Consider the following 25,912-nt stretch of genomic DNA (forward strand, 5'->3'; position numbering starts at 1 on the left):
TGACAAAGAATGGCAAGAGGCAGTATCCTCGCCAAGAGTCGTGGCTATCCCAGCGGGACTTAGATTGGTACAACTCAAAATCCTCCACAGGGTACACATGACAGGACCCCAGCTGGTGCAGATGGGAAGAGCTGACGGGGGGATTGTAGACGAGGATGAGGCCACGTGTGTACTTTTATGCACATTATTTGGGAGTGTGACATTATCCAACCCTACTGGCGTAAGATACACAACACCATCAACACAGTGCTATCCACACATCTCGATCCTGAAGCTTGTAGATGCCTATTGAATATATGGGAGCCAACAGATTTGAATGTTCCCCTGACACAATGGGTCACCCTGGGGCTAGTGCTCGCTAAGAGAAACATCGCACAGCTATGGGGAGCATTGCATCCTCCCACAGTGGAGGCCTAGGAGAAAGACCTTGACTGGTCCATGCATAGAGAAAAGACAGTGCATGTGGCTCAAGGTTGTCCTAGAAAGTGGACCCGCATATGGGGTTTGTGGAATTCCTACCGAGGTGATATATGCCAACCGCCTTGAATTGTCAATTATGATGACCCCCCCCTTCCCCTTAGACTTTCCATGTGATATATTGTAATGAAAGATTTCACCTATTGTCTCCATGATGCCAGATTTTATTGCTTCCTCTGTACTGAAACTAATAAGCTGATGTATGTTAATAAAAAGATTTAGAAAAAAAATAATGCATAAATGAAAAACCAAAATGAAGATCAAGTGAGAAAAAACTGACAGAGAAAAAATTGATGACTTTGTAAAAAAAAAATACCTTAGGTCCTTTCCTAGCACATACCCGATGACGAAGAGAGGCTCTGCACGGCACACAGGCCTAATTGAGTCCGATAGTCTGTCAATATCCGCTCTGGGACAAAAATAATTATAATTTCTGTAGAAAAGAGGAAACACTTGACAACCACCAGCCCTTCATGGCCAAGCACAAGCTACACCTAATCTCCAAGGTCCAAATTGTCCCTAATGTCAAAATTACACCCTATATGAAACCCAGGGGTCATGCTTACCATCTGTGTCATGCCCAGCGGTCCAAGCAAATAGCACCTCCCACTTCTTTCAGATACCAACAATGTTAAGAAACCAGTAGCACTGAGAAGACCCTTGTAGACAAAAAAATAAGTTTGAGGTGCTGACCTTATATCACACGTAGGGCCCATGCGTACCTTTTGTGTCATGTCCAGAGGTCCAAGCGGTGATGCCTTGCCCCTGAATCACACCCAGGTGACAGCGTACTGAGTGTGTCATGCCCAGTGTTCCAAGCGACTAACCACCTTAACCTTTCCTAGCATACAGACTATCAGAAAAAGGTGACTTCTGCAGGAACGCCTCAAGGCTGTATTTCGACTACTCAGTTCAGACTCATAAAATATACAATATGTCGGATTTCTGTCAGATTCCTAGTTTGCCATACCCCAAATACTGGGACTAAGGATCAGATGTAGTCTGTTACCTAATGACGGCAGCTTCAGGATGGACCTCCTGACTTTCATAACTTTCAGTCAATTGTGGCATCGGCTCACCTTCCTTGCTATGCAGATGTGAATCTGCCCAGGCGGGGTCCTTTCCTTCAGCTGTAGTCAGATTCGAAGCACTAATCTCTCCTGACCAGATCGCCAGAATGTTGCTCAAATGTGAATTTTGCTTGAAAAAGCAAAAGATGTGGCGTTTGGTAAAACAGATGCAGTTGGTTTAATCAAACTCTTCAGCCTGATAACAGTTACAGAGTCGGGGTCTGAGGACTGTCTCGAATTACAGTCGAACTGAGTGCCATTATACACATTTCTTGGAGCATCTTAAAACAATTCAGAGATCCTTTTAGGAATAGGAATATGGGCCTAGTCATGGAGTCATAAATTGCTCCCACCTTATAACAAATGCAGGTGTGGCTTGACCTTGCCTGGACACAATGAGGGCCAGTGGGTAGTATTCTCAGAAATCCAGCTTGAGGAACGCGTGATCACTGCATGTGCTGTGTACTGATTGGCTGAGTGTTCCTAATATCATCAGGATGTTTTGAGAATGATCACACCCCACCAACCATGTGTGCGTTATTGGGGCCAATCTCCCCGGACCATTGTGGTGTTGCTGCCTATCTGTGGGAATAATCTGGGTTTTTCCTATTTGTGCGTTTGTTCTGCTGGCTACATGCCACAATGAGGCAGTGCAAAATGAAGATGATTCTCATAGCACTAGACTAGGAAAGGCAGTGATAGTACCCAGACCTACTTCATCTGCCACTTCAACGTCACAGGAGGCTTTCGACTCAATCCAAAGCTACTTTCCATGATATCAGACAGGATTTGCTACCCCAGACTTCACTTTCTGAGCTTGAATCCCTGGTGTCCTGTTTCAGGAAAGGCAGACCCTTTGAGAAACGGATGACACCCCTTAACCTACCATCAGCACAATGGGGAGCACAGCAATCCCAACAAAGAGATCTGGGGTAACAGAACCTTTATTCCTTCCCCATACTTTCTCCTCCTATGGAAAGGGAAACTTGTATAAGGATACATGTTTAAAAGCACACAGGGAACTTGTGGTCACGCACGAATCGACCTTTTGCTTAAGACGGCCTCTGAGAAAGGAGGAAGACACCCTCTAAAATGCATAAGGCCAGGAAGATTTGATATGGGATCGTAAGCTGCCTGTTATAAAAAATAAAGCAGTTTCCTTACTTGATGTGTTGTGCAGCCAGACGCATCAGGTGCCCACTAGTCCTAGCCAAGATGTAACACTAAGACTACGGGCTGGAGAATAAAGTGCATAATGTAATCACATCAGGCTTAGCGAGTGTGATGACAGCGGCCTTCTGAATAAAGTGCAAATATAGTTGCAGGTCAATGAGACAAAGAAAGGCCAAACACTAAAGACATTTGCAAATTGGGAGGACAGGCTTATGTTTCAAATATAAAACAGAAACTTACGAGAATTGAAGAAACCTTTGACTTAGTGTTAGCACCACCCGAAAAACATTAAGGATTTAGGGGAAAGGGGAAAATACACTAAGTGTTAAATAAATATTGGAAATGGTTTCAAAAACAGAACGTGTGTTTTTGTATGTGGCTTATTTTTTTCATATGTCAAGGGTATTTCTCACAATGCATGTTGTATGGCCATGGGCGCACGCTCACACCCCATATGCCTGCTCCCCTCCCCCATCCCCATCTGCAAGGCTGAGCATTCATTCATCCATCCATCCATTCATTCATCCATCCATTCATCCCCCCACCCATCCATCCTTTCATCCATCCATTCATCCCCCCCACCCATCCATGCATCCACCCACCATACGGTCCGCCATCATCCATCCATTCATCCCCCCACCCATCCATGCATCCATCCACCATACGGTCCGCCATCATACATTCATCCATCCATCCACCCACCCACCCAGCACCCATCCATGCATTCTACAAAGCTGGTACTAGTGCTTCAGTTCATTCCGTTTCAAGTCCTCGGGCAGCTGGTGCTGTTGCGACGTTTTCAAGTCCTGTGCTGCAATGGAGCAAGCTGTTGTTGCCACTTTTGCCACTTTTACATCGCAGGATTGTTGTAGTGGCATGCAATGTTAATGTCATTGCGCCGTGCTCGCATGCGTAGTGAATGCATGCTGTTAGAAGTTGGCCTTGTATATGGTGGTCACTATTCTAGTCAGCACCTTGCACCAGTCCAAACAACCTTTATGGGGATGGTTGTAAAATCAACCTTATAGAACAGCTATCCTAGGGGTAGCATGGACAAAGCAGTCTTATTCTAAACTCAAGAGGGCATGTGAAGCCAGCTGTTTTACCATATGCAATCCCTTGTAATACCAAATTAAAGGACACCACACAAGTTATATATTATAAAATATATGTATTTATTTCTAGAATAATCCCCTTAACTCTTTATGAGCACAGGAGCACAAGCGTTAATCAAAGAACACGGTATAACATACAATAAGCTGCACAATTATGGATAGGCCGGGTGGCCCCTCAAACCATATATTAAGAAAGTGGTACAAGTACCACGTCACGAACAATGAATAGGTCTTTGGCCTAGGGAATCGCTGGGCCTACACTGGACTAACGTAGGAAAGAATGAATGGGAAGACATTCTCAATTTGCGATTCTCAATTAGAGAATTGCAAATTGAGAATACAATTTCAAGGGTGCCAGGGTGTCAAAAGGACACCCTCTTGCACCCCTGAAATGTGCATGTGTGCACATGTTTCACACATACATGCCCTAAGGGCATGTATGTGCGCCACATGGCACTTTAAAAAATGCAAAAAAGTGCATTTTTCTAAGAAATCGCAAGTTACCACCAGTTGTTGGTAATTTGCGATTCCTTACGGTCAAATTGCACTTTTTCTGTGCTTCTTACATTGCATTTAAGGAATCGCAAATTTTGTGATTTCTTATTTTGCAAGGCAGATTTGCTTTCATACATACCATTAAGCCTAATTGCCATCCCAAACTCTGAAATTCTCCGATTTTCGGAGTTTGTGATCGCAATTAGGAATGATACATATGGCCCATAGAGTCTTCTAAAACTTGTTATCGAGTCTAACTGGCACATGGAGTTCAGGCCAGCATAAATATCCCGTTCCTGGTTAGTAAGATTTTCATTCATTTGAAGAAATTAGACTATGTGTGTGTTTTTCCTTCTCACGTCATGTCCCTCGGTATCCAGTATGCCATACTCTATATGGACTTCCCTAGATTTGGGGAGATCTGTTGCAATGTGTGCAACCAACAGAGATTAATGTGTTTGCTGACTATTTGGTAGTTCCCCTTCTCTTTTTGCCCATTCAAGGAGATCCAGGTGCTTGATTCACAAAGCTGCTGTACATTGTGCAAATATTGTAATTTTTGTTCATAGCGTCGTACAACCTGTTATTCATATGTTTGCTCGTTTCTGTTACCTGTGTCTTCATTATTCTTATTATTTGACACACACAGGTATTGAGCAGAGTATTGAGCAGGAAGAAGCACTGAACAGATCATCTGCGGACTTGAGAATACGAAAAACCCAGGTGAGAGTTTGCTGTATTCCAGACACTATCCCTAGGCCAGTTGCCTCTCTGCAGGCAGTGATAGAAGTGATTCAGTGCTCCTCTACAGTAACGTGTAACACACCTCCTTGGTGTTGAGAACAATCCACGTGAATCTGCTCCTTTTCCAGTTCGTTATCACCTATTAAATAATATTTCAATTTAGAGCACTGCCCCATTACCAAAGATGTGATTTTCACTGGATTTCAGTACATTTCAGTAGATACTTTCTTTGATGCATTCGTCAATTTAGGTATGCATGTGGCTCCTTTTAGGATGCAGATGGGAATTGCTTGCTTTTCTTGTTGCAAAATGGCGGCCATAACTCATTCAATTGCTCACCCACTGTTGGGGAACACCTCCCTGATGCTTCCAAAGGGTACATTGATATTCCAACAGCTCACGTGCGCTCGAACCATTTTGCTTATAGTGATCTTTGCCGAGTATGGTTGCATTTTGTTCTTTCAGATTAAGGAGGTCATTTAGACATTGTCGACTGATCCTCAAATGCCTGTTGCAGTGCAGGCATCGCCTCTGCAGGCTCGGCCATAGGAACATATAGAAGTAAAACCATAGATCAATGGTGGATTTCTACCATGACAGGATTAGCTTCAGTGAAATAAAACAGTGGTGGTCAGTACGGCATGCGATAATGGAAAGGCGTGTTGGCCGGAAGTCACTGACAGGTAAAACAAGCCTTGGCATAGCTTTAGGGACCTAATGTGTTTATTTTGAAGTTTTGGCTATGTTGTAGAGTATTGTGACTGATGTGTTTTATGTAGAAAAGTTGTAATAAAAAGTGTTATATGTGGTACTTAGTGGTATTATGTGGAGTGTATTGATGTTGCATTGAGTATGGTGCAGAGTAGGAATATCGGCGGAGAAATATCGTGGGACATTAATATCGCCGCAGAAATATCGTTTGGAAGAAATATCGACAACAAAAATATAGTTCACAAGAATGTCGACTGACAGGTAAGTAATTGATTACAAAAATATAGTTGTAATAAATATCGTTTACAAAAATATAGTTGACAAAAATGTCGATTTATTAATAATGTTATGTATTTTAGTGTTTTTAATAAGAATTGTTTGCCATTTTATTATGTTTTGGAATTTTTCTAGTTATTAATTTATTTTAAAAGTAATTTTGGGTTATCAGTTCCGTAGCGGGTTGTGGGTTTATAGGGAAATAGGGTGGAAAGTAATTCATTATATAAAATTAATTGATTAATTAATGTGTTAATTTATTAATTAATAATAGTTTAATAATTAGTTGTTAATTAATTTCAATTACTCAATTAATAATTAATTGGATTAATTGTTTAATTAATTTTAGGTGTGTGTTGTGGTGTTTATATGTGTAAATGGTGTGAAGGGTGGTAAGTAATAATTTTTTTATTGATTAATTAAATAATAATACATTAATTTTCATCAATTAGTAAATATTAAATGTAATTGTGTAATTAATTTTAGGTGTGTGTTGTGGATATTATAGCGCTAAATAATGTGTAATTAAATATGTTTTACTATCTTTGTTAAATAATAATATATTTACATTTATATATTAATTATGTTAAAAATGGAAATGAAATGTAACAAAAATGTTGATAGTTTTGTTTTTTTTGTTTTGGGATCCAGCGCTTTCCCTAATTTTGCAGTCACTGGAGTGGGAATACTAATTGTTACCCATACGCTATCCAACGCTTTTCCTACTGTTGCACTCTCTGGAGTGGGAATAGTAATTGTTACCCCTCCACTATCCAGCGCTTTCCCTACTGTTCACTCACTGGAGTGGGAATAGTAATATTTACCGCTACGCTATCCAGCGCTTTCCCTACTGTTTCACTCACTGGAGTGGCAATATTAATTTTTACTCCTCCGCTATGCAGCGCTGGAGTGGGAATAGTAACTTTTACCCCTCCGCTATCCAGCGCTTTCCCTACTGTTGCACTCACTGGAGTTGGAATAGTAATTTTTACCCCTATGCTATCCAACGCTTTCCTTACTGTTGCACTCTCTGGAGTGGGAATAGTAATTGTTACCCCTCCACTCTCCCGCGCTTTTCCTACTGTTGCACTCACTGGAGTGGGAATAGTAAATTTTACCCCTCCGCTATCCAGCGCTTTCCCTACTGTTGCACTCACTGAAGTGGGAATAGTAATTTTTACCCCTACGCTATCCAGCACTTTCCCTACTGTTGCACTCACTGGAGTGGGAACAGTAAATTTTACCCCTCCGCTATCCAATGCTTTCCCTACTGTTTTTACCCTCCCGTTATCCAATGTTTTAACTACTAATGTTTTTATTATGTTATTAAATGTATGTATTTTTTTAATAGTTTAATGTGTTAGTTAAATATAGAATATTTTATTTTATTTTAAATTATTTATATATGTGTTTATTTTATTTTTATATAATTAATAAAGTTTATACATTAAATAAAGATAATAGTTAATAAAATGTATTTAAGTAAATATACGTATATGTACACTTTTTGTGTTTATAATTATTACATTAAGTTCATTTGTTATAATTAGTTAAAATATATATTACATTTAATTTAATTTGTTAATAATAATGTTATTTAATTAATTTGATTTATGTTCTGTTATTTTTTAAGTTGATATTTTTTTACATCTATATTTTTGAGTCAATATTATTGTACTTACCTGTTAAAGTATATCGAGTCGATATTTTTGTAATCCATATTTTTGTTGACTATATTTTTGTTTTCGATATTCAAACATGGAACCTTTGGCCAGTGGTAAAGCACGCCGCCCACTTCCCAGTAGTTAAACAGAGATGACGTTACACTGCATGCTTGGGCATACGACCGTATAAGCCAAGCCATACAGAGAGTTACTGTTCTGTTGTACTTTCTTTTTATTTTTATCCCAAAAGCTGTTTATAAGGCCACCGTTATTCACGTGGCGTGTGTCCTTCTCTGCTTATGTTTATACTCGGAATAAGAAGCGCACGCTGTCCTGGACTCTGCAGCTTTGCAACTAGTGCACGCATTGATGGTGGGGAAGTGCGCTCCCATGTGTGCATTGACCGCCGCGCTCCCGTTGGCTCGTCTATTTTTACGAAATGAGTCATTTGACTCTATTTAGAACAGAGCTAGCCGATAATAAAGAACTTGTAAAAAAACACGTTTCCCCATACAAACCACTATGTCTCCGTCAGCGGAAGCGTGCATTGAAAGAGGTGTAGAGAAAATGAACAGTGTAATGGCCAAAGAGAGAAGGTGACACCTTGAACTCAGCTGGAAAGTGCATTTATATAGCATCTTCTACCCCTGAGGAAGCATTGGAGCGCCTCCTTTTAATCCTGTAACTAACAGCGAGCACTCGTCCGGAATCTGCTAAATTTGCTCTTTGTGCTGACTTTGAAAGAAACAACATTCCCAGGCTTTCACTTTCACACAGATCTCTGCAGCAGCTGCATTAACCCTGTGAGTTGTCTATCAGCAGAAGGACGGCTCTGTAGAATGGGGAACGTACATTCAGGCCCACTGACTGCTTCATAGTGGGGCAGTAAACTTTAAACTCTCGGGGTAACAGAGACTTCTTGTCGGGACTTTAACGCCGTGACAGTGCCTGCCTGTATGCCCAGGGGTGAGCATGCCCCTGCTGGACACTGCTGGCATCGGTGAGCCGCCGACGGAAGGTCCTGGAGCTGAAATATATTGTTTTTCGCTTACAAATCCCATGTCATTTGTACAGCCAAGAAGGTGGGGGTGCTTTTTTCTACTAAATATAGCGCACAATTAGGCCAAGGGCAATAGAGCGCTTTACACGAGAGCCGCCCTGTTTCCATTGTGCTCACCATCCTTTCATGAGGAGGAGCCTGGCCTGATCCCCTACTTGAATTCAACAAGGTGTCACTTGTACAATGCTAATGTCAGAGCCGAGAAACAATCTGATTTCTATTTATAGCAGCCAGCCACCAGCACTACTACATTTACATTGCAAGAGAGCTCGACAGCTGGAATTACAAGCGAAAACGAGCATTGGCACAGCCACATTTTGTTAATTGCTCCTTCCTTACCAATAGGCAGGCATTTGTTGTGTTACGTGACATTTCCTAAAAAATCAGTTAAAAATCAATACATTCAAAGCGCTTATAGTTAAATGCGTCTAAGAATAAATCATGAGCGGGCACCCTCGGATGTAAGAACTCCCTGCTCTGGTTCGCGGCCTTAGGCGCAGCCCGTAAAATGTTCAAGTGCCAGAAGTGAGAGATAAAATACTATTTCCTCGCACCTCGTAGCTTTTATGATGCATCGGCTGCCTACCGTGATTATCCGCGGTGCTAGAGTTTTTAAAGGAGACACCAAAGCATTCAAACCCGGTTGGTTTGAAACTACCCACGTGTGAAAGCACGCGTGCGTGCCTCACACAAGTGGGTGGGGGGGGTGTGGCCGAGATCAGGCAGCGTTTCCATTGCGGCGCCGATATTTTCCCATATAGCGCTGCGCGCTCCCGCAAGGAATATCGCCAAAACGTGCACGCGTTGCATTGAAAGCACGTTTTTGCCAGGAAAGCTAAAACTGTCTCAAGAGGTCTCTTTCCTATGCAGCGCGCTGCGTAGGTGAGACCTAAAAACAACTGCCATGGCACCTGAAGTCAGCCGTAATAGGGGGAGAGCGGTTCAACACCAGATCAGCTGGAAAACTGCCAGCAAACAGGGTTCACCTAACATCGGAGCAGGGAGTCATTAGGAAAACAGACATTCCCTGACAAATAAATGATGGGGCATAGGAGAGGGGTTGGTCCATCGTGCAGTCACTAGTTTTACTCCCTGTTTTATTACCACCAACCTCTAAATGACCCCCTAAGGTGTGTTATGACAAAAACCTTCAAGGTAATTCCTTTATTTCTTTTTTCATGTAACTATTGAATACCACAGTGATTCGCACTTTATTGAACTGGGATACTTAAAAGCATAGTCTGATTAGACCTATTTATATATGTGATTTGTATACTGCACACAGATTTCAGCTGTAGGTACATGACCTACTGATTTGATATCTGTTTTTCCATCCCATATGCTTTCTTTGCTTTATGCAGGGGGGACTGTGATGCCATCTAAATGGGTTGTTTCTCCTTCAAGGTATGCCATTGTAAATCATGAGCATTGAATTGTCCACCCCACATATGTTCTGGGGAACTTTTCATAATAAATATTTATAGATTTCATAGGAAAAGAAAATTTACTTTTTGTACATGTTTTAGCAGCCTATTTAGAGACAATATTGGCTAGATTCAATTTTCTTAAAAAAACAGCCAGTTTAAAAATAAAGTCTCCAATCAAATATTCTGAAAAGAAAATTCTCTTTTAGTAACCTTTGTTTCAAGGAAAATCAAGGGAAAACATGTGCAGTGTAGCCAGAAGGCTTCTCTCATGTAAGGCAGGAAAACTGACAATGCAGATCCAAAGGATCCCAATACTTCTATATCCCATAATGCGCTGGACCATATGAGCCTAGGGCACTGCACTCCTCTTGGCAAGTCATTTTCAGAGAGAAATGGCATCTCTTTTTGTGAAATGTCCTTTGTGTGGCAGACAGAAGGTGTGGTGCGATCCTCATGATATTTGCATTGTTCCTCTTTTGTGGACTCCTCTTCCTGAGAAATGCCAATTCTGCCCCAAGTTGGCTAGAGAGAAGATCAGTCATGGTGGTCTTCAAGAAGATGAACACAGATCCCAGGAGTCAAACTGTGGATGTACTGACAAGCTTTGAAAAGGGTGTCCTTCTACTAGAACTCCCACCACCGTCTCTTAGGACATCTCTAGTGCAAAGTCCAAGAGGAGGAGCCATTACAATAGAAAATTGTTCTGTTTCAATTTGACATTGAGAGTTGTGGTGTTTAACCGAGGCTCGGTCGCTGTCAAGAAGGCATTAAATAATAATAACAACATGAACAGGAAGTTCCCATTACTCTATAGGACAAATAAGTTCCAGTATGAACAATTGCCCACAGAGACAGCTGCTGATATCAAATCATTTTATTATCATATACATAAATATTATTATTTCATTACTTCAGGGAATCTATAAGTATTCAAAATTGAAGTAGCGTCAGCCCAGACCAGCACCGAACAATAAAAACATTTTATATACAATAGTCACTCATACCATCAAGCATACACACATCCAAAGATCACCACATACATCAAAATTACTATAAACGACAACCACATTCTCAGCCAACAACACAAAGAAGCGCCGACGCGCGTTTTGGAACAAGAGCCACCATAGGAGGTTCCTTCATCAGGGCGCAAGTGGTTCATTTATATATGGCCATCATGATCCTCCAATTTGTCGAGGGGATGAAGTTTTAAATCAATTCCAGAGTTTCTGGGCATACAACAGCTTATCACAGCGTATCTGTGGGCAAAAACAATTTGTATAAGCCAAAGTTCAAAAGATTTTTTTATATATAAACAAGGAAGGAGGGGGGAACAGGTCAATCTTGGAGTGCAACAAAAGCATAATGCAAATCATACATTAATACACATATCTGCAAACAAACCACTTTCTAGAAAACCGAAATACGAGTGCTACTATATATGAGTAATATCCATTACCTAAAATAAAAAGGAAAAGAAGAGAGAGGAATTTTTTTCTTCTCAGGGGATTAGTTTGGGTAAAAGAGAGATGAAAAACAAGAGGAGAAAGAAGGCCTTATTGCTCCAGAAAATACTAACCACCTAGAGACTAAACGTAGGGTGGCCTGAACATATTTACGTCATTTTACCTACCGGAGGAAACAGCAGTATCTGCGCCTATTAGACCGGAGACGGCAGATCATTCAGAAGATAGCCGCTAGCAGGGCAGAGGACGAATGATGGATGGACTCTGGGGACTGTATACAAACACATGTCTAAGAATACATCCTTTCCTAATATCTACGGCGGTACGTGAGGTCTGGTTATACATATATAAATCATGTATCAGAAACTCCCGGCCGGGAGCTCCCCTTGTGGCCCATTGGAAAGATGTGGGACATTTGATTGAAGACCTAAGGTGGCTCATTCTGGAGCGGATCCATTGCCCAAAAGATGGAAACACTGATGCCCTGCGGAGCAAAAGGGAAGTGTACTGGATCTTCATTCTGGAGACGGCCGTCTCCGGATTAAATGAATCCATTCCATGGGAAAATGCGATTCAATAAGTTTCTGTATTTTCAGAGTCCTTACATATTACATTCCTAGTTTCAACCTTCCTTTGTTTTGACATCTACATATCGATTTCGGGTTATATTGCGCGAGGTGTATTTCTAGTTTTTTTGCTTATATTTCTGTGTTACCTTTTTCCATTAAGTCTTTTTCCCTATCTACATTGTTAGAATACCTCTTTATGGTCCGCTGAGCTGCACCTTCCAGTCCCTTTTCTACTGCTATGCCTTTATAGAAATATAGTGGTTTTTCTGGAACAACTAAATCTTTTCTATACGGGATTCCTCTACCGTTCTGCATCTGAAAATTACAGATTTATTGTCTGTTTATTGAGATGGACTTTGGTGCCTCGGATTTAAAATTGCGGGCGCTATATTAACTCATCGTCATCTTTCAGTCCTTTGTCTATTTTCCCGGCTCTTTGGGAAGCCTCTCGTTTGGCAAACAAAAAAATTTAAATATGGCGTCTTCCCCTCACCCCGGTCTCTTCACCCATCGGGATATATGCTTGTCTCCCTCCCTCCTTTCTATCTCCATCTTCCTGGATGGGCGGTGGGCCTGGACGGGGAGCACGGTGGGAGCACCACTGGCCCCTTTCACCTTTCTCTCACAGAGCTTATTGCCTAGGACATTGACAGCACTTATTATGTTTTGCTGTATACTTGTTTGATTTACAATGGGGTGTTCAGATTCCTCCCTCTCCTAGGTCCCATCCAGAATGGATCTCTTCACAAACATACCAATAGGTGGTAAACTTCTCAGGGTTGTAGTCTCTTGCCCCAATAGGCACGCTCCACTCCCTCTGAGTAGCTACACCGTAAAGCCTATCCCACAGTTTCCCTGATGACCCAAGACCTTAAAATCATTACTCTTAACGTGAAGGGTCTCAACAATCCCGTAAAGAGGTGCACTATTCGTTCTTATCTGTAACACTCAGGGCCCCACATATGTCTCCTACAGGAAACCCATCTGCTCGCTGGTGACACTCACTAGCTCAGATATAGGGCATTTCCCCATCAACTCTTCTCTATCCTACCAAATCTTCCGGGGTGGGCACCCTCTTCTCTTCAACCTTCCATGGGAAGATTATTTCTAAGCAAGCCGAAGTTATGGGCAGGTTATTGGCTTATTCACTCTTCATAGGCTCTTACACCCTGGCTCCGTGTATGCCTCAAATGAGGGACAGGAAACCTTCCTACCCAGGCCGTGGCGTTGATGACAAAATCGACGGCCCGATTATTGTTGATTATTGTTGATGCTGGGTGACGTTAAGTTGGCCTTTGATAAGTGATGGACTGATTGGCCCAGTGGTAGGGGCAGTATGAAGCGTTCTCTCGTGAGGGGTTGCAGTGGCTAAGTGAGGTGGGTCTAGTGGACATCTGGAGAACTCTTCATCCCCATACACCTTTTATTCCCACTCGCACAAAATGTGCAGAAGGATAGATTATTTTCTGAGCACCTCTGGCATTGTATCACAGAGTAGCATAAATAGTACAGCGCTCACTGCCAGACCACGCAGCGGTAACTTTCATGTTATCCATTCCATTAACCCAATCACCTTTAAGAATCTGGCGTCACCGGGACACGCTTTTGCATCTGCCCACAGTAGTGCAGCAGATTACTAAAACGCTGCAGGACTTCCTCCCCACGAACGATAACCCAGAGATCTCTGTCACTACCCTTTAGGAAACTCTAAAAGCAGTGATCAGCGGGGAATATATTTCGATCTCGGCTGACAACAAAATCCATAGAGATGAGGGCGACTAGCTCTTTAGTCAGATTCAAGAACTGTGGCGTATTCATAAGCAGACTGTGGCTCCCCAGATTTGACGACAGGTAGAAGCTGTGTGTACACATTTGGCAGGCATCAACCTTGACTGAGCGGAGCATGCTGTGCTCCATCTGCGCTATACCTTCTATGTTTTACGGGAGATTGATGTGGACAACTGTTGGCCAACAGGTTTGCAAGTCCAGCGATAAGCGACAGGAGTCTCAACCGTATTTGACACAGCTGGGATAGAACAGAATGAGGACACACTAATAGCGAAGGCGTCCCGCCAATTCTACATGGAGCGCTACGCGGCACACGTGCTTCCTTTGGATGCTCCAGCTTGCTATCTCCAAGATGCTGCGACACCCAAACTAACGACGCAGGACTAGGCTGCGAGTCTGGATTCCCTGATTCAGAATGAGGAGGTGATGTTAGCTATCTCTAGTCAGAAACCACTGAAATCCCCTGGCCCGGACGGCTTCTCTGCGCTTTTCTATAAGATGTTTTGCCCCACATTAGACCCCATGCTCACTAGAGTATTCAATGCCATAGTGGATTCTTCCACACTCCCACCTCCCATGCTAATGGGCTCCATAGTGGTCATCCCTAAACCGGGGATGGATAGGCGTCATTGCGGCTCCTAAAAGCTGATATCCTTATTGAACGTTGACCTTAAATTGTTTACTGGTATTTTGGCTACGCGATTGACCACTTTCTTGACAGTTCTGATAGACCCGGACCAGGCAGGGTTTGTCCCCAATCGCCAATGCAGCTACAATACGAAATGGGTACTCCATCTTATCGATAAGGCGCAGCACTTTGACAAGGAAAGCATGCTCCAATCCATCGATGTGGAGAAGGAGTTCAATAGGGTTCATTGGCCATATATGAGGGAGACCCTCCAACACTTTGGCTTCCAGGACCCATTCCTACAATTGATATTTAGCAGTTATACACAGCCTCGGCAACAGTGCGCCTGAATGGATACTCCTCTCCAGCCTTCCCAATCTTCAGGGGCAATGGACCGGCTGTCCACGATCTCCCCTACTGTTTGCACTTTATATGGAGCCCGTGGCCCATAGAATCCCTGATAACCCTTTCATATCTGGAGTTCGCCACACGGACGATGTTATAGCCACTTTAAATGATCGCTTAGTCTCCCTCCCAGCATTCTTGGCCGAACTTGAGCTGTTTGCTCGAGTGGCTGCATTTAAAGTAAATGTCCACAAGTCCCAAGCTCTCAATCTTTTGCTTCAGAACCCCACGCTCTCTGAGCTACAACGTGCTTACCCTATCCAATGAGCAAATACAATTGACTCTGCACCGATGGAGACCACATAGCCTTTCCTGGTTGGGTCGTATAGCGACAGTAAAGATGACTATACTGCTGAAGATACTCTTTCAGGTCTTTCCAGTGGAGCCCTCTCCGGGTACCCCCGCACTCTCCAGCAGGAGATCAACTGCTTTGTATGGGTGAATAAGCTTCCTTGTTTGCACAGAGACCTCAGTTGCAGACCCCCAGGGGAGAGAGGCCTTGGCGTACCAAATCTGCTGTGGTATTTGGAAGTTGTACAACTTAAACCTTTTGTGGAGTCGTGCCCTGAATCCGAAAAGCATTGGCTTTTTATGGATAGGGCTGTGACAGGCCAGTCCCTGTGGAAGATTCCCTTTCTCCCGAAATTGCCGCATCCGAAAAGCTTGTATCCATCTCCCATCACACAAGCCCTTCTTTCCGCATTGGACAAGGTGACTGTATGTAGCGGACTCACGTCCTACCCCTCACTACTGACACCTATAGTGGACTACCCTGATTCCACTCCAGGCCTCAACTCAACAGCTTTTAGACTGGGGAGACAAGAGAGACACAGATCTATTGGCCACATCTTCCACAAAGAGGGATTTTAGTCATTTGAGGACTTCGCTTGCAGCAGGACATACCTGAATTGGAACGTTACATGAACTACCAGATTAGGCACTGGGTGATGCACCTAATCTGGTAGATCCATAAGTCTCTTAATACGGCCTCATGCTCAATCACACCTCACCCCTTTTGAAAAATGGCTGCTTTTCAAAGTCTTTGACGCTCGTCTCATGCCCAAAATATATGGCTTTCTTTGCCCCCTATTGCCCACTCATAGATCCCCTGGTAAGAAACGGTGGTAGTTTGAATTGGGTCGCACCTTTACACAGCGGGAATGGGAGGACATCTACTACCGAGCTCGTTATACAGCTTACAACGTAGCTGGCATTGAAACAGTGACTAAAATATGTACCTACTAGTACCTCTCTACCTCCCAACTGCATAGAGGGAATACCACTTGCTGTGAACTGTTGTTCCCTGGATGCCCTGATACACCTACAGTGGGACTGCTCCAATCTCGCAACCTACCGGGCTCAAGGGCTGGAGGATATCTATGGCCACCTAAAAACACAGTTACCCTGCTTTCCAGTCTACACTGTTTAGGTTTACCTAATGTGCTTACATTTCCCCTCAGGCTCCGTAGGGGGGGACAGATTAGATTAGCACTGGGAGAAACCCTACAGAATATACTATCACATTGGGGGTCAGAGCACGTTCCCACTCATCAGGGTTGGCTACATCACCTTTGGTACATCTTAGGCATGGCAAATCTCTCTCCCTCTCCTTGCCAAACCAATGGACATCATTCCCTGTTCTCTGGCACCCGTTCCTATCATGACTCACCACAGAGTTTCATAAATTCTCATCCCCCAAATACTTGTGGCTCGTGCAACTCACAAAGTCCCCACCTAACACACCTAACCGATTCGGTAATTGACATTCATTCCTATGGGCCTCCAGGTAATTACCAAATCATACCGATTCGGTAATCAAATCAGTAAAATTACCTACATCCCGATTGCCAGTTCTTAAATACCGAATCGGTATGATTCTGTATTTAAGTATCAGTAATCTGGGATTACCTACATCGGGCCCTAAACAATTAAATGGCTCCATAGTTTCAAAAGACTTGTACCAGTCACTTGTAGTCCACAGCATATGAGTAGATGTTTCATATGTTCCATACCTATAACACCCAAGTGGAGGTCATAGATCACCTTGGCCTTTGTGTTCCATATAGAATTGTTTTAGTGGGATCCTGAAAAGGCATTTCAGGGAATTAATTAAATTATTACTCTGACAATGAACTGCCTGCAAATGTTTTCTATTTTGAGTACATCAGAAAAATTCAGAAAATCTGAGGATATGGATTCACTAATTCACAATGAATTGAAACATTGCTTACTTATCAATGGAGCTGGCCATTATTGTTTCTGTATGTCATTCTCAACTTGAACTGATTTGTTCCACCTTTATTACACGTGACCTCAGCAGGTTTTCTGTACTCTAGACATTCCCCCGATTACAGAAATCATATTTTTTACACTGTTCTTTAGTTTTAAAATTTGCATTCTACATTATTTGGTTACATCTGAAGTGGGCATCACATTTCAGATCTCTTTTCATTCCCATCTAGAGCAATGTTTATAATATGGTCAGCATAAACATTTAATCGAACACCGTTAACATAGTCTAATAAATTGGATATGCCAGTATATGTTTAAGCCATTGTAGCATGTGTCTGCACTCCAATGGTACATGGTCACCTTACAGTACCAGCACTACAACCCTGCTCCTTCACCACTCAGTGGCACAATCCATACCATCAAACTCAGATAGACCACTATTTCACAAAAGGACAGCTGCAGGACTAATAGGAAGGCATGGTAATGGGGACTGATCAAGCTAACGTAGTACTCCCAGGATTATCAATTGACTTTTGAGAGTGATTAACAAGCCTCACGTCTTTTGTGTCCACTTCTATGGCTGTGCAATCAGGGGCGTCTGGCCTTTCAAGGTGGTATTGTGTGTGGCGTTCTCAGAGGCAGCCCGTTTCTTCAAGTCACCAAGCAACAACCTGACAGGATGATGATTACATCTGTGCTAGGACCAGTGCAAGGTTAATTCATCTGTTCGTCATACTATGTTTTTATACAAATCATATTCTCATTGGGATAATTTACACCTTCTTGTGTGTGAGCTGCTAAGGTGCTATTTATAGTAATCCTTATGTTACAGATATTAATAGATGCATGTCTGTTTTGTAAAACTCAATATAATATTTTAATATATTGGAGCAAAAAACAGTCTCCTCGACTACAGAAATGTTAGAACCGACAGCCTTTGGATGATCTTCCTCCCCAACATTTTGCTTGCCCCATCCACTTTTCTGACCTTGTTTTTTATAGTATTAGGACTCTGTGCTCTTTACCACTTCTAACCAGTGCTGAAGTGCTTGTGCTACCTTCTCTAAACATGGTAACATTGGTTCATCTCCAATTGGCATATTCAATGTACTTATATGTCCCTAGTAAAATTGTACCCCCGGTACCCAGGTCCTGTAAATTAAATGCTAGCAGCCTGCAGCACTGATTGTGGCACCAACATAAGTAGCCCCTTAATCATGTCTCAGGCCTGCCACTGCAGAGTCTTTGTGTACAGTTTTAAACTGTCATGTCGACCTTACAAAATAAACCTTTTGCCTGGCTCAAACCTTCCCTTTTTATGCATATAAATCACCCCTAAGGTCCTGGACAACCTAGAGGGCAGGGTGCAATGTATTTAAAAGGCAAGACATGTACTTTTAGGTTTTACATGTCTTGTAGTAAAAAACTCTCAAAGTCATTTTTCACTACTGCAAGGGCTATATGTTCCATTGGGATTACCTTATTACATTTTATAGGAGTAATTTCCAAATGGGAAGATATGATGGATTCAGGCTTTGTGTCTGTGGAAGCACACTTTAAAATCCAAACTTATGATGAAGTCTGATTTTGATTTGCAATTTTGAAAATAGCACTTTTAGAAGTTGGCCTGTTCTTACTTTAGCCATTTGGTACCTGCTGCCTGACTCCGATCACATGTCGGGGTGAGTGACAGTTTGGCTTTGTGTATTCCCCCGAAACAACTAGACACAATGGGAGCCTAGGTGTGACTTGATGTGCCATCCCGGCAGGATGGGAAGAAGGAGTTGACCTCATCCTCACATATTCATGAATAGGCTGTGTCCTGCCCCCCTCCACACCCCACAAGAGCTGCGTACCCTCTGTAGTGAGTCTGTAGCCAGGAAAGGAAGGGACGACCTATGTGCACTACAAAGGCATGTCTGTGAAGTCTCCCCCACTTTGAAGTCAAAACTGAGTATAAGCACTGTACCTCTGACACTACCACTTCAGTACACTTCTGGACCTTTGAGGACCTATGAAGACTACCAGGAAGTAGGATTGCTGTGCTGCTGAAAGACCTGCCAATCTGCTGGACTGTTGATTTCCTGAACTCCTGCCTTGCTCTGCTGACCTGCTGCCCTCTTGCTGGGGTGCAGGGGCTGGGTCTGCATCACTTGGCCCCAGAGTGACTCCAAGGGTAACCTGGCTGGCCTTCTGATCTGAAGTCTCAGGGACATAAGACTTCCAACCAACCTTTTTCTGCACCTAGACTCTGCCATCTGGGAGTCTACCCTGCCAAGTGGTGCCACCCCAGTCCTGGACTCTTGGGAGTGTGCCTAAGGTGTTTCTCCATTGGAACCGACACATCCTCTCCTGAGCGTCGAATTCTCGAGCAGAATCGACGCACGTCCTCGGTCGAGTGGTGCATCTACGAGCAGAATCGATGCATTGCCGCTGTTGCGTGGATTGGACCCGTCACAAAAGACTCCACTGTACAATACTTCTCGGCGCAAGCTTCTCATATCCCTTGTTGACGGCCGCCTTGGCAACAATGCCAAACCCCCGCATCGCAGCTTCACCTCATCAGAACCAACGTATTGTCTCGGCTGCGCCTCACATCCTCGACACCGGCCTTTACATTGCAAACCCTGTTAACAGGATCCTCACCGCGGATGCATCAGGAACTCGCACCGCAGCCTCTTCGCATCTCGGAATCAACGCATTGCCTCTGCATGCAACACATCTTCAACGCGGATCCACGCAACCAGGAATTAAGCTACTTTGTTTCTGCGGGCCTAACAAGGCCCCTATAGGCGGCCCGCGCACTATCTCAGTCGGCCTCAACTTTTGACTTTGTCCCCGTCGGGCATGACCAGATAACCCTGGTTGGTGCTCTCTTTTTCTAAGCGCTATTTTGCAGTTTATTTTTTTTAAATATCTCAAGTTCTACTTATTGGATTTTTTTTATTCTAGTCCTGTTTCATTTATTAAATTAAGTTCTATTTTTCTAACCTGGTGTGGAATTTATTTGTGTGTTTTTTTTTCACTGATTTACTCTTTGACATGTTGCATAGATACTTTATACTTACATCTAAGTTAAGCCTGATTGCTCTGTGCCAACCTAAAGAGGGTAAGCACAGGATTATTTAGGGTTTGCTTGTGCCTTACCCTGACTCGGATTGTGGTTATTGCTTGACCAGTGCTTATACCCCAGTCAACCAGTAACCCAATTCTAAAATGAAAGATCTGTGATATTGGGGTAGTGGTTAGTTTATTGTCTCCTTTTCCATGCTAGTTGACTCAATTCTCAGATGCTTAGGATAGGTAATTGGCCTTTGGTTCAATGTTCCGGATGCATTGGTTGCTACAACCCTGCAAGGAAGTAGAAAGCTGAAACTAACATTGGCAACTTTCAATCTGTTTGGTCTTTGCATACAAAAGAATATTTGAAACCTTGAGACATACACAAAAGAGGCAGCCCCTAGGTAGAAGAAGTAGATAAAAGGGGGAGCAGTGCAAGGTTAAGGTAAGAGGGCAGAATGCAGGGTGGAGCATGGCCGAATGTAAGGGAGAGGAAGTTAGGGTGCAATGTGTAGGAAAGGGAGAACAGACCACGGTGCAGGGAGGGCATATAGGATGTAAGAGAAGAGTAAGTCACACAGAAGACAGGTACCCCATTGGCTAGTTTGGCATCAGGCTTCATTTAAAAGCATCTACACGCTGGTCTCTCTCATAAGGAAGTGGCATGAATTACCCTTTAAGTGTAGGAGCAAAATGACCTACCAAAATCGTTATGTATATTTCACGAGCCATTCAAATTGCCCTAGTATTTCAAAACATGAAAATTAGAACTTTTCGGTAATCCTCCCTTCAGGTGGCAGAAGGTGCAAGCATCCTAGTCTTTGTACTATCAATACTGAAGAAAATGTTGCAATTACTTATTGTTTCAATTTTAGTAGGTATACCTATTTCTTTTAATGTTTATAGTAATACATTTCACTGATGGGGATTGAGAGTTACTACTGCAGCAAAAATGCGGTCTTGTCCTGAGCGTCCCTGTTTTAGTTGTTGCACTGTTTACTAAAGCAGATAAATCGAAGCATCGAACCAAAAAAACATTTTTTTTTAAAATTGATGGATACTTTTAACCACAGATTCCTCACCTTGCGATTCTCACCCGAGAACCAGACTGGATCTAGAAACTCTTGCAGAAGGCACTTGTACGCCGGAAGGTGACGTCTCAGGCCTCCACTGTGACTATGGCACTCCTCCTGAAATGGTGACACGGAGTCGCATGTCAGTAATACTTTTGGGTGCTGATATCAATGTCTTTTTTCTGAACCATTTGACGAGGATATAGAGCTCCCCCACCTTCCGATTTTGGCACTTTACCAAAGCCTTTTTGCTTCTGAAAGGATTGTCGGCAGAGCGCAGGAATATTACCCCCTAAAGCATTGTGTGCTTGGCAGAGGCATATGTTGGTTATGGATTTGCATTACATCTGCCAGTGGCTTCTTGGCACAAAACATGACTCAAGGTCCTGTGCCAAATATTCCCAGTTTTATCTGAAAGCCAGAAGGAAGCTGGAAGCCAAACTTTACATCACCAAGCGCAAGAAGCGGTTTCAGTCCCGATCTGGCTCCCAAGGATGGTCCTTGTCCAGAGCTCGGTCATCATGTCAGTTTCAGGCAAAGTCCAGGGATGAATAGGAAGAACAAATGAGCCTCTTTAACATCCACATGCTCCAGATCTCCGGAGAGGTCTCATAGTCGCTGTTCCAGAAACCCTTCCTCTTCAGACCCGATGCTGAAAGTGAAGCCAATGTAGCCCGAATTCCCTGGGCCATCATCAACTCCACAGGAGGTTGAGGGCTTCGAAGAGGCCTTGCAGCAGATATTCAAACGTATTCTGGCTCTTTCTGGTGCGTCTTCTGGCTCCCTTATCTTGCAGGGCCCATGGTCAGACTTCAGCTGGTGGACCATTATTGAGCACATACTGACCCTCACTGTACCTCTACTGCCAGGCCGTGCAGCTATCCTTATTACGCAGGTCTCCCCATTTTTTTCTCCATTGGTGCCACCTATATCTCCACTGGCAGTGGTTGCAAATCAGGTTTCTCCTCTGGCCCCCAATTCGGACCCATCTAGAGTTCTCTTTGCCACGCTAAGCCATAACAAAAGCACAACTAACTATGGACAAAGACTCTCCTTCCATTCTGCCATTCTTATGCAGCAATACCTAAGGAGGATGGAGGCTATTTTGCGGACTGACTCTGATGAAGTACAAGGCCTACAACTGCCTGAAATGACAAGGATGGTGATGAGGGGGACAACTTATTACCCCCTCATTTTGCTGTTGCTGGCTTTTATCTTGATTTACAAGATGTCAGTGTCCTAGAAGCCTCTCCATATATAATCCTGTCTTTTCCTCCAGGTTTCCCTACCAAAGAAGGTACTTCTTCTGCAGTTGTGGTCAGGATGGTGGCAAAAGTGCTAGAACAGGAGAGACTAAGACTTTCTTAAAGAGATTTTCCATCCTGGTTCTTCTAAGAACCTCAGTTGCCATTTAATGAGGCTCTGATTGACAAGATTATGTCAGCTTGGTCTAAACCATTTTATTTGCTGGTGCCGATTTCCAAGTTGTGAAGTGCTGCAGTCCAACACCTGCTGTCCCAAAGTTCTTGATGCAGCATCCACCCCAGAGAGCCCTGTGCTAAAGGCCTGCACTTGCAAGGTGGACCCTAATTCCTTTCTTGCAGCTTTTCCGTACAAGGAAACAACTTTCAGCCATTGTGGTGGAAGTTCTAGGTTCTCATATTCTCTCTCGAGGGCACCATAGCTCAGATTTCTACTACATGTTGTGTGTGTGTAAGCCCATTAGAAGAGATCTGCTCTAATCTGTTATTTCCCTGGGGTACACTGGGGTTGAACTAGCCCTATCTCCAGCTTACACAGTACTGAAAGTTGTATGTAGGGTAATTTTGTGGAAAGGATCAATTGTGTGGGCTAGGAAGTCCTCTCCTATGTCAGCAACTGCCATCATGGCTGACAGAGATAAATACATATCTTTTTAAATCCTGCTCTACCTGTGGTCAAAAGAGGGTCTATATAAATCATCCACTTGAGCAGTGCATTTATTGCCGTTATCTAGTGCACCAGGCTTCACACTATGACATTTTTAAAACCTTTCTTCCAAGACACTGAAGGCTAGAGAGAGGAGGTTGACCCTATATTTATTGAAAGAAAGACCTTCCTTCTAAGGGGGATACCTCCTTGTCTGGGGATGATTCAGTGGAAAGGGCTTGACCGGGGAATCTACCGTTAATTTTCCTGTTGAGCGGGGTGTACGGCAGGGATGCGCAATGGCACCCCTGCTATTCTCCCTGTTCATCAATGGTATTGTGGATAGGATGTTGGATGCTAGTGTGGATGCACCCTCGCTAGCGGGCATCAGGGTCCCGATCCTGATGTTTGCTGACGACACCCTAATTGTGTCCAAAACCCCGGCAGGACTCCAGCGCGCCCTGAACATATTTGACATGTTTTGCAGGAAACATGGTCTTGAAGTCAATGTTAGCAAAACAAAGCTGATGGTTTTTGGTCAAAGGCGCCGATCCCAACCAAGGGTATCTCTGAATAACATCGAGCTTGAGGTAGTAAATGTTTTTACTTACCTAGGGGTAGAGATATCAAGCAAGCCAGGTTGGTCACGACACATTGAGAAGGCGGTACTGAGACACCAGCAGATTTCAGGGGCGCTCCGGGTAGAACAAGTAAAATCAAAAACTAGGCCTATAAAACCGGTCCTCATGGTCTACGATGCTAAAGCCTTGGGTGCAGCCCTGTATGGGGCAGAAGTATGGGGTTTTGAGAGGCTCCCTACCCTACAAATATCAGTGAATAGGTTTCTGAGGGGAATAACAAGTCTCCCCCAGAGTACGCCATTAATACCACGTGGCCTGGATTTAGGAAGGAGATTGGTTAGTGACCGTGCCCGATTAAGGCCTATCCTTTATTGGAGACGGCTTTGGACGACCCCAGAGATCCGACACTATGCTGATGGGTTTCTAGCCCTAGTCAAATCGGATACATTTCATAAAATAACATGGTTGAAGACGCTCAGGGTTGGTCTTGTCGAGCTCGGACTCTCTAACCTTTGGGAAAATCCTTCTGGGGAATTATTCCCAAGTAAAAATACCATTAAGGCCATATATTGGGATTATATAGAACACAAGCTCTGGAGGAGTACACATGCAGAAACAATGGGGGGTAGATTTATGGAAATCAAAGCGAGACCTGCACTGGAACAGTATTGGGACAGTATAACTGTCCCGACAGATAGGAAGTTATTTTTCCAGTTAAGGTCAGGTTCACTCCCCTTGAGGTCATTGACGGGTAGGTGGAGGAGTAGTAATAGCTCGTGTTGCCCGGTATGTGGTGCCCCCAATGAAAGCATTACCCACTTTTTAGGTCGAGGCTACCGTCCCACTGCGAAGCAGTGGGGGGGCGGAGCCGAGATCTTATGTTAGCATACTGGGGACTTGAACCCACCCCTTCTTCAATTGGCTAGCTCCATAAATGGAGGCTAGCCATTGGAAGAGAGGGTTGTCAATTACTCTTTACCCGTCACGACGCGATTCGGGGGCGTTTCCATGTCTTTTTTTAAGTCCCGCCCCCCACACCCTCCCTCTCGCCGTCTCGTTGTTCGTGCCTTCTCCCTCCCGCCCGCCCACTGTCCGTGCTCCCTCCCGCCCGCCCACTGTCAGTGATTACGCCTAAATGTCCGAAAATTACAGAGGAACGCCCACCGACCATGGTGAGGAAGTAGTTGCCTTCTCCCTCCCGCCCGCCCACTGTCCATGCCTCCTCCCTCCCGCCCGCCCACTGTCCGTGATTACGCCTAAATGTCCGAAAATTACAGAGGAACGCCCACCGACCATGGTGAGGAAGTAGTCACGGAGCAGGCGAGAAGTCTCTCTCGGCGGCTGCAACTTCCACACTGGCCCAGGTCACCTCTACGGGATCAGGACGCACACTGTACCGGAAATGAGGAAGAAAAGGGGGTTGTAGTTTTATACCGCCACGTCTGTTTCAAAGCGCCATGTAACAAAGAAAAACGACATCACCCAAAAAGGGATAGATAGGGGGGGTTTGTCGAATCATAGCGCGCTGGGACATGTAGTGTAATATAGACATTGGCGTGAATGGAAACGTAGTTCGTCACAGGGATCAACATACTTAGTCATGCGCCAAGTGCACCAGTCCTACATGTAGTGTCCGCACCCTCGGATCATCTCACCAGGGGTGCCTGCTCAGACCCTTCCAGCCCTCTGCTGGCACTACTGCCCGCTCCTACGGTCGCTGCTCCCCAATTAACACCTTCAGGTCCTGCTGGTGCTACTGCTGCCGGTTCCAATCAGATTTCACCGGTACAGCGGTGTTCGCAGCACAGCATCCTTCCATGATGTGATCTTGTGCAAAGGGATCCTCCAAAGGGGATCGTGACAGACTCCAAATGTAACCCTCGTCATCCACCGCCACATAACCAACTACAGGTCAATGACCAGGCTGAAACCTGGCGCCTCCCTGGCACACAGTGTGATCCACGGTAGTCTGCCTGAGTCCCAGCGCCTTCCT

The 25,912-nt window shown here is 43.9% G+C and overlaps 1 protein-coding gene across 1 annotated transcript in view; it reads left to right on the forward strand.

The window, feature by feature from the left end:
• The window catches only part of STX1A (syntaxin 1A), a 443,582-nt gene that overhangs the window by 207,362 nt on the left and 210,308 nt on the right, over window positions 1-25,912 (forward strand). The window contains exon 4 of the mRNA XM_086954690.1: window positions 4,980-5,053. Within this exon, the coding sequence (XP_086810816.1) occupies window positions 4,980-5,053 (74 nt within the window). The remainder of the gene's footprint in view (window positions 1-4,979; window positions 5,054-25,912) is intronic.

The sequence above is a fragment of the Lissotriton vulgaris genome, chromosome 2_1 (genome assembly GCF_964263255.1).
Source record: "Lissotriton vulgaris chromosome 2_1, aLisVul1.2, whole genome shotgun sequence".
In the NCBI taxonomy this organism is placed as follows: Eukaryota; Metazoa; Chordata; class Amphibia; order Caudata; family Salamandridae; genus Lissotriton; species Lissotriton vulgaris.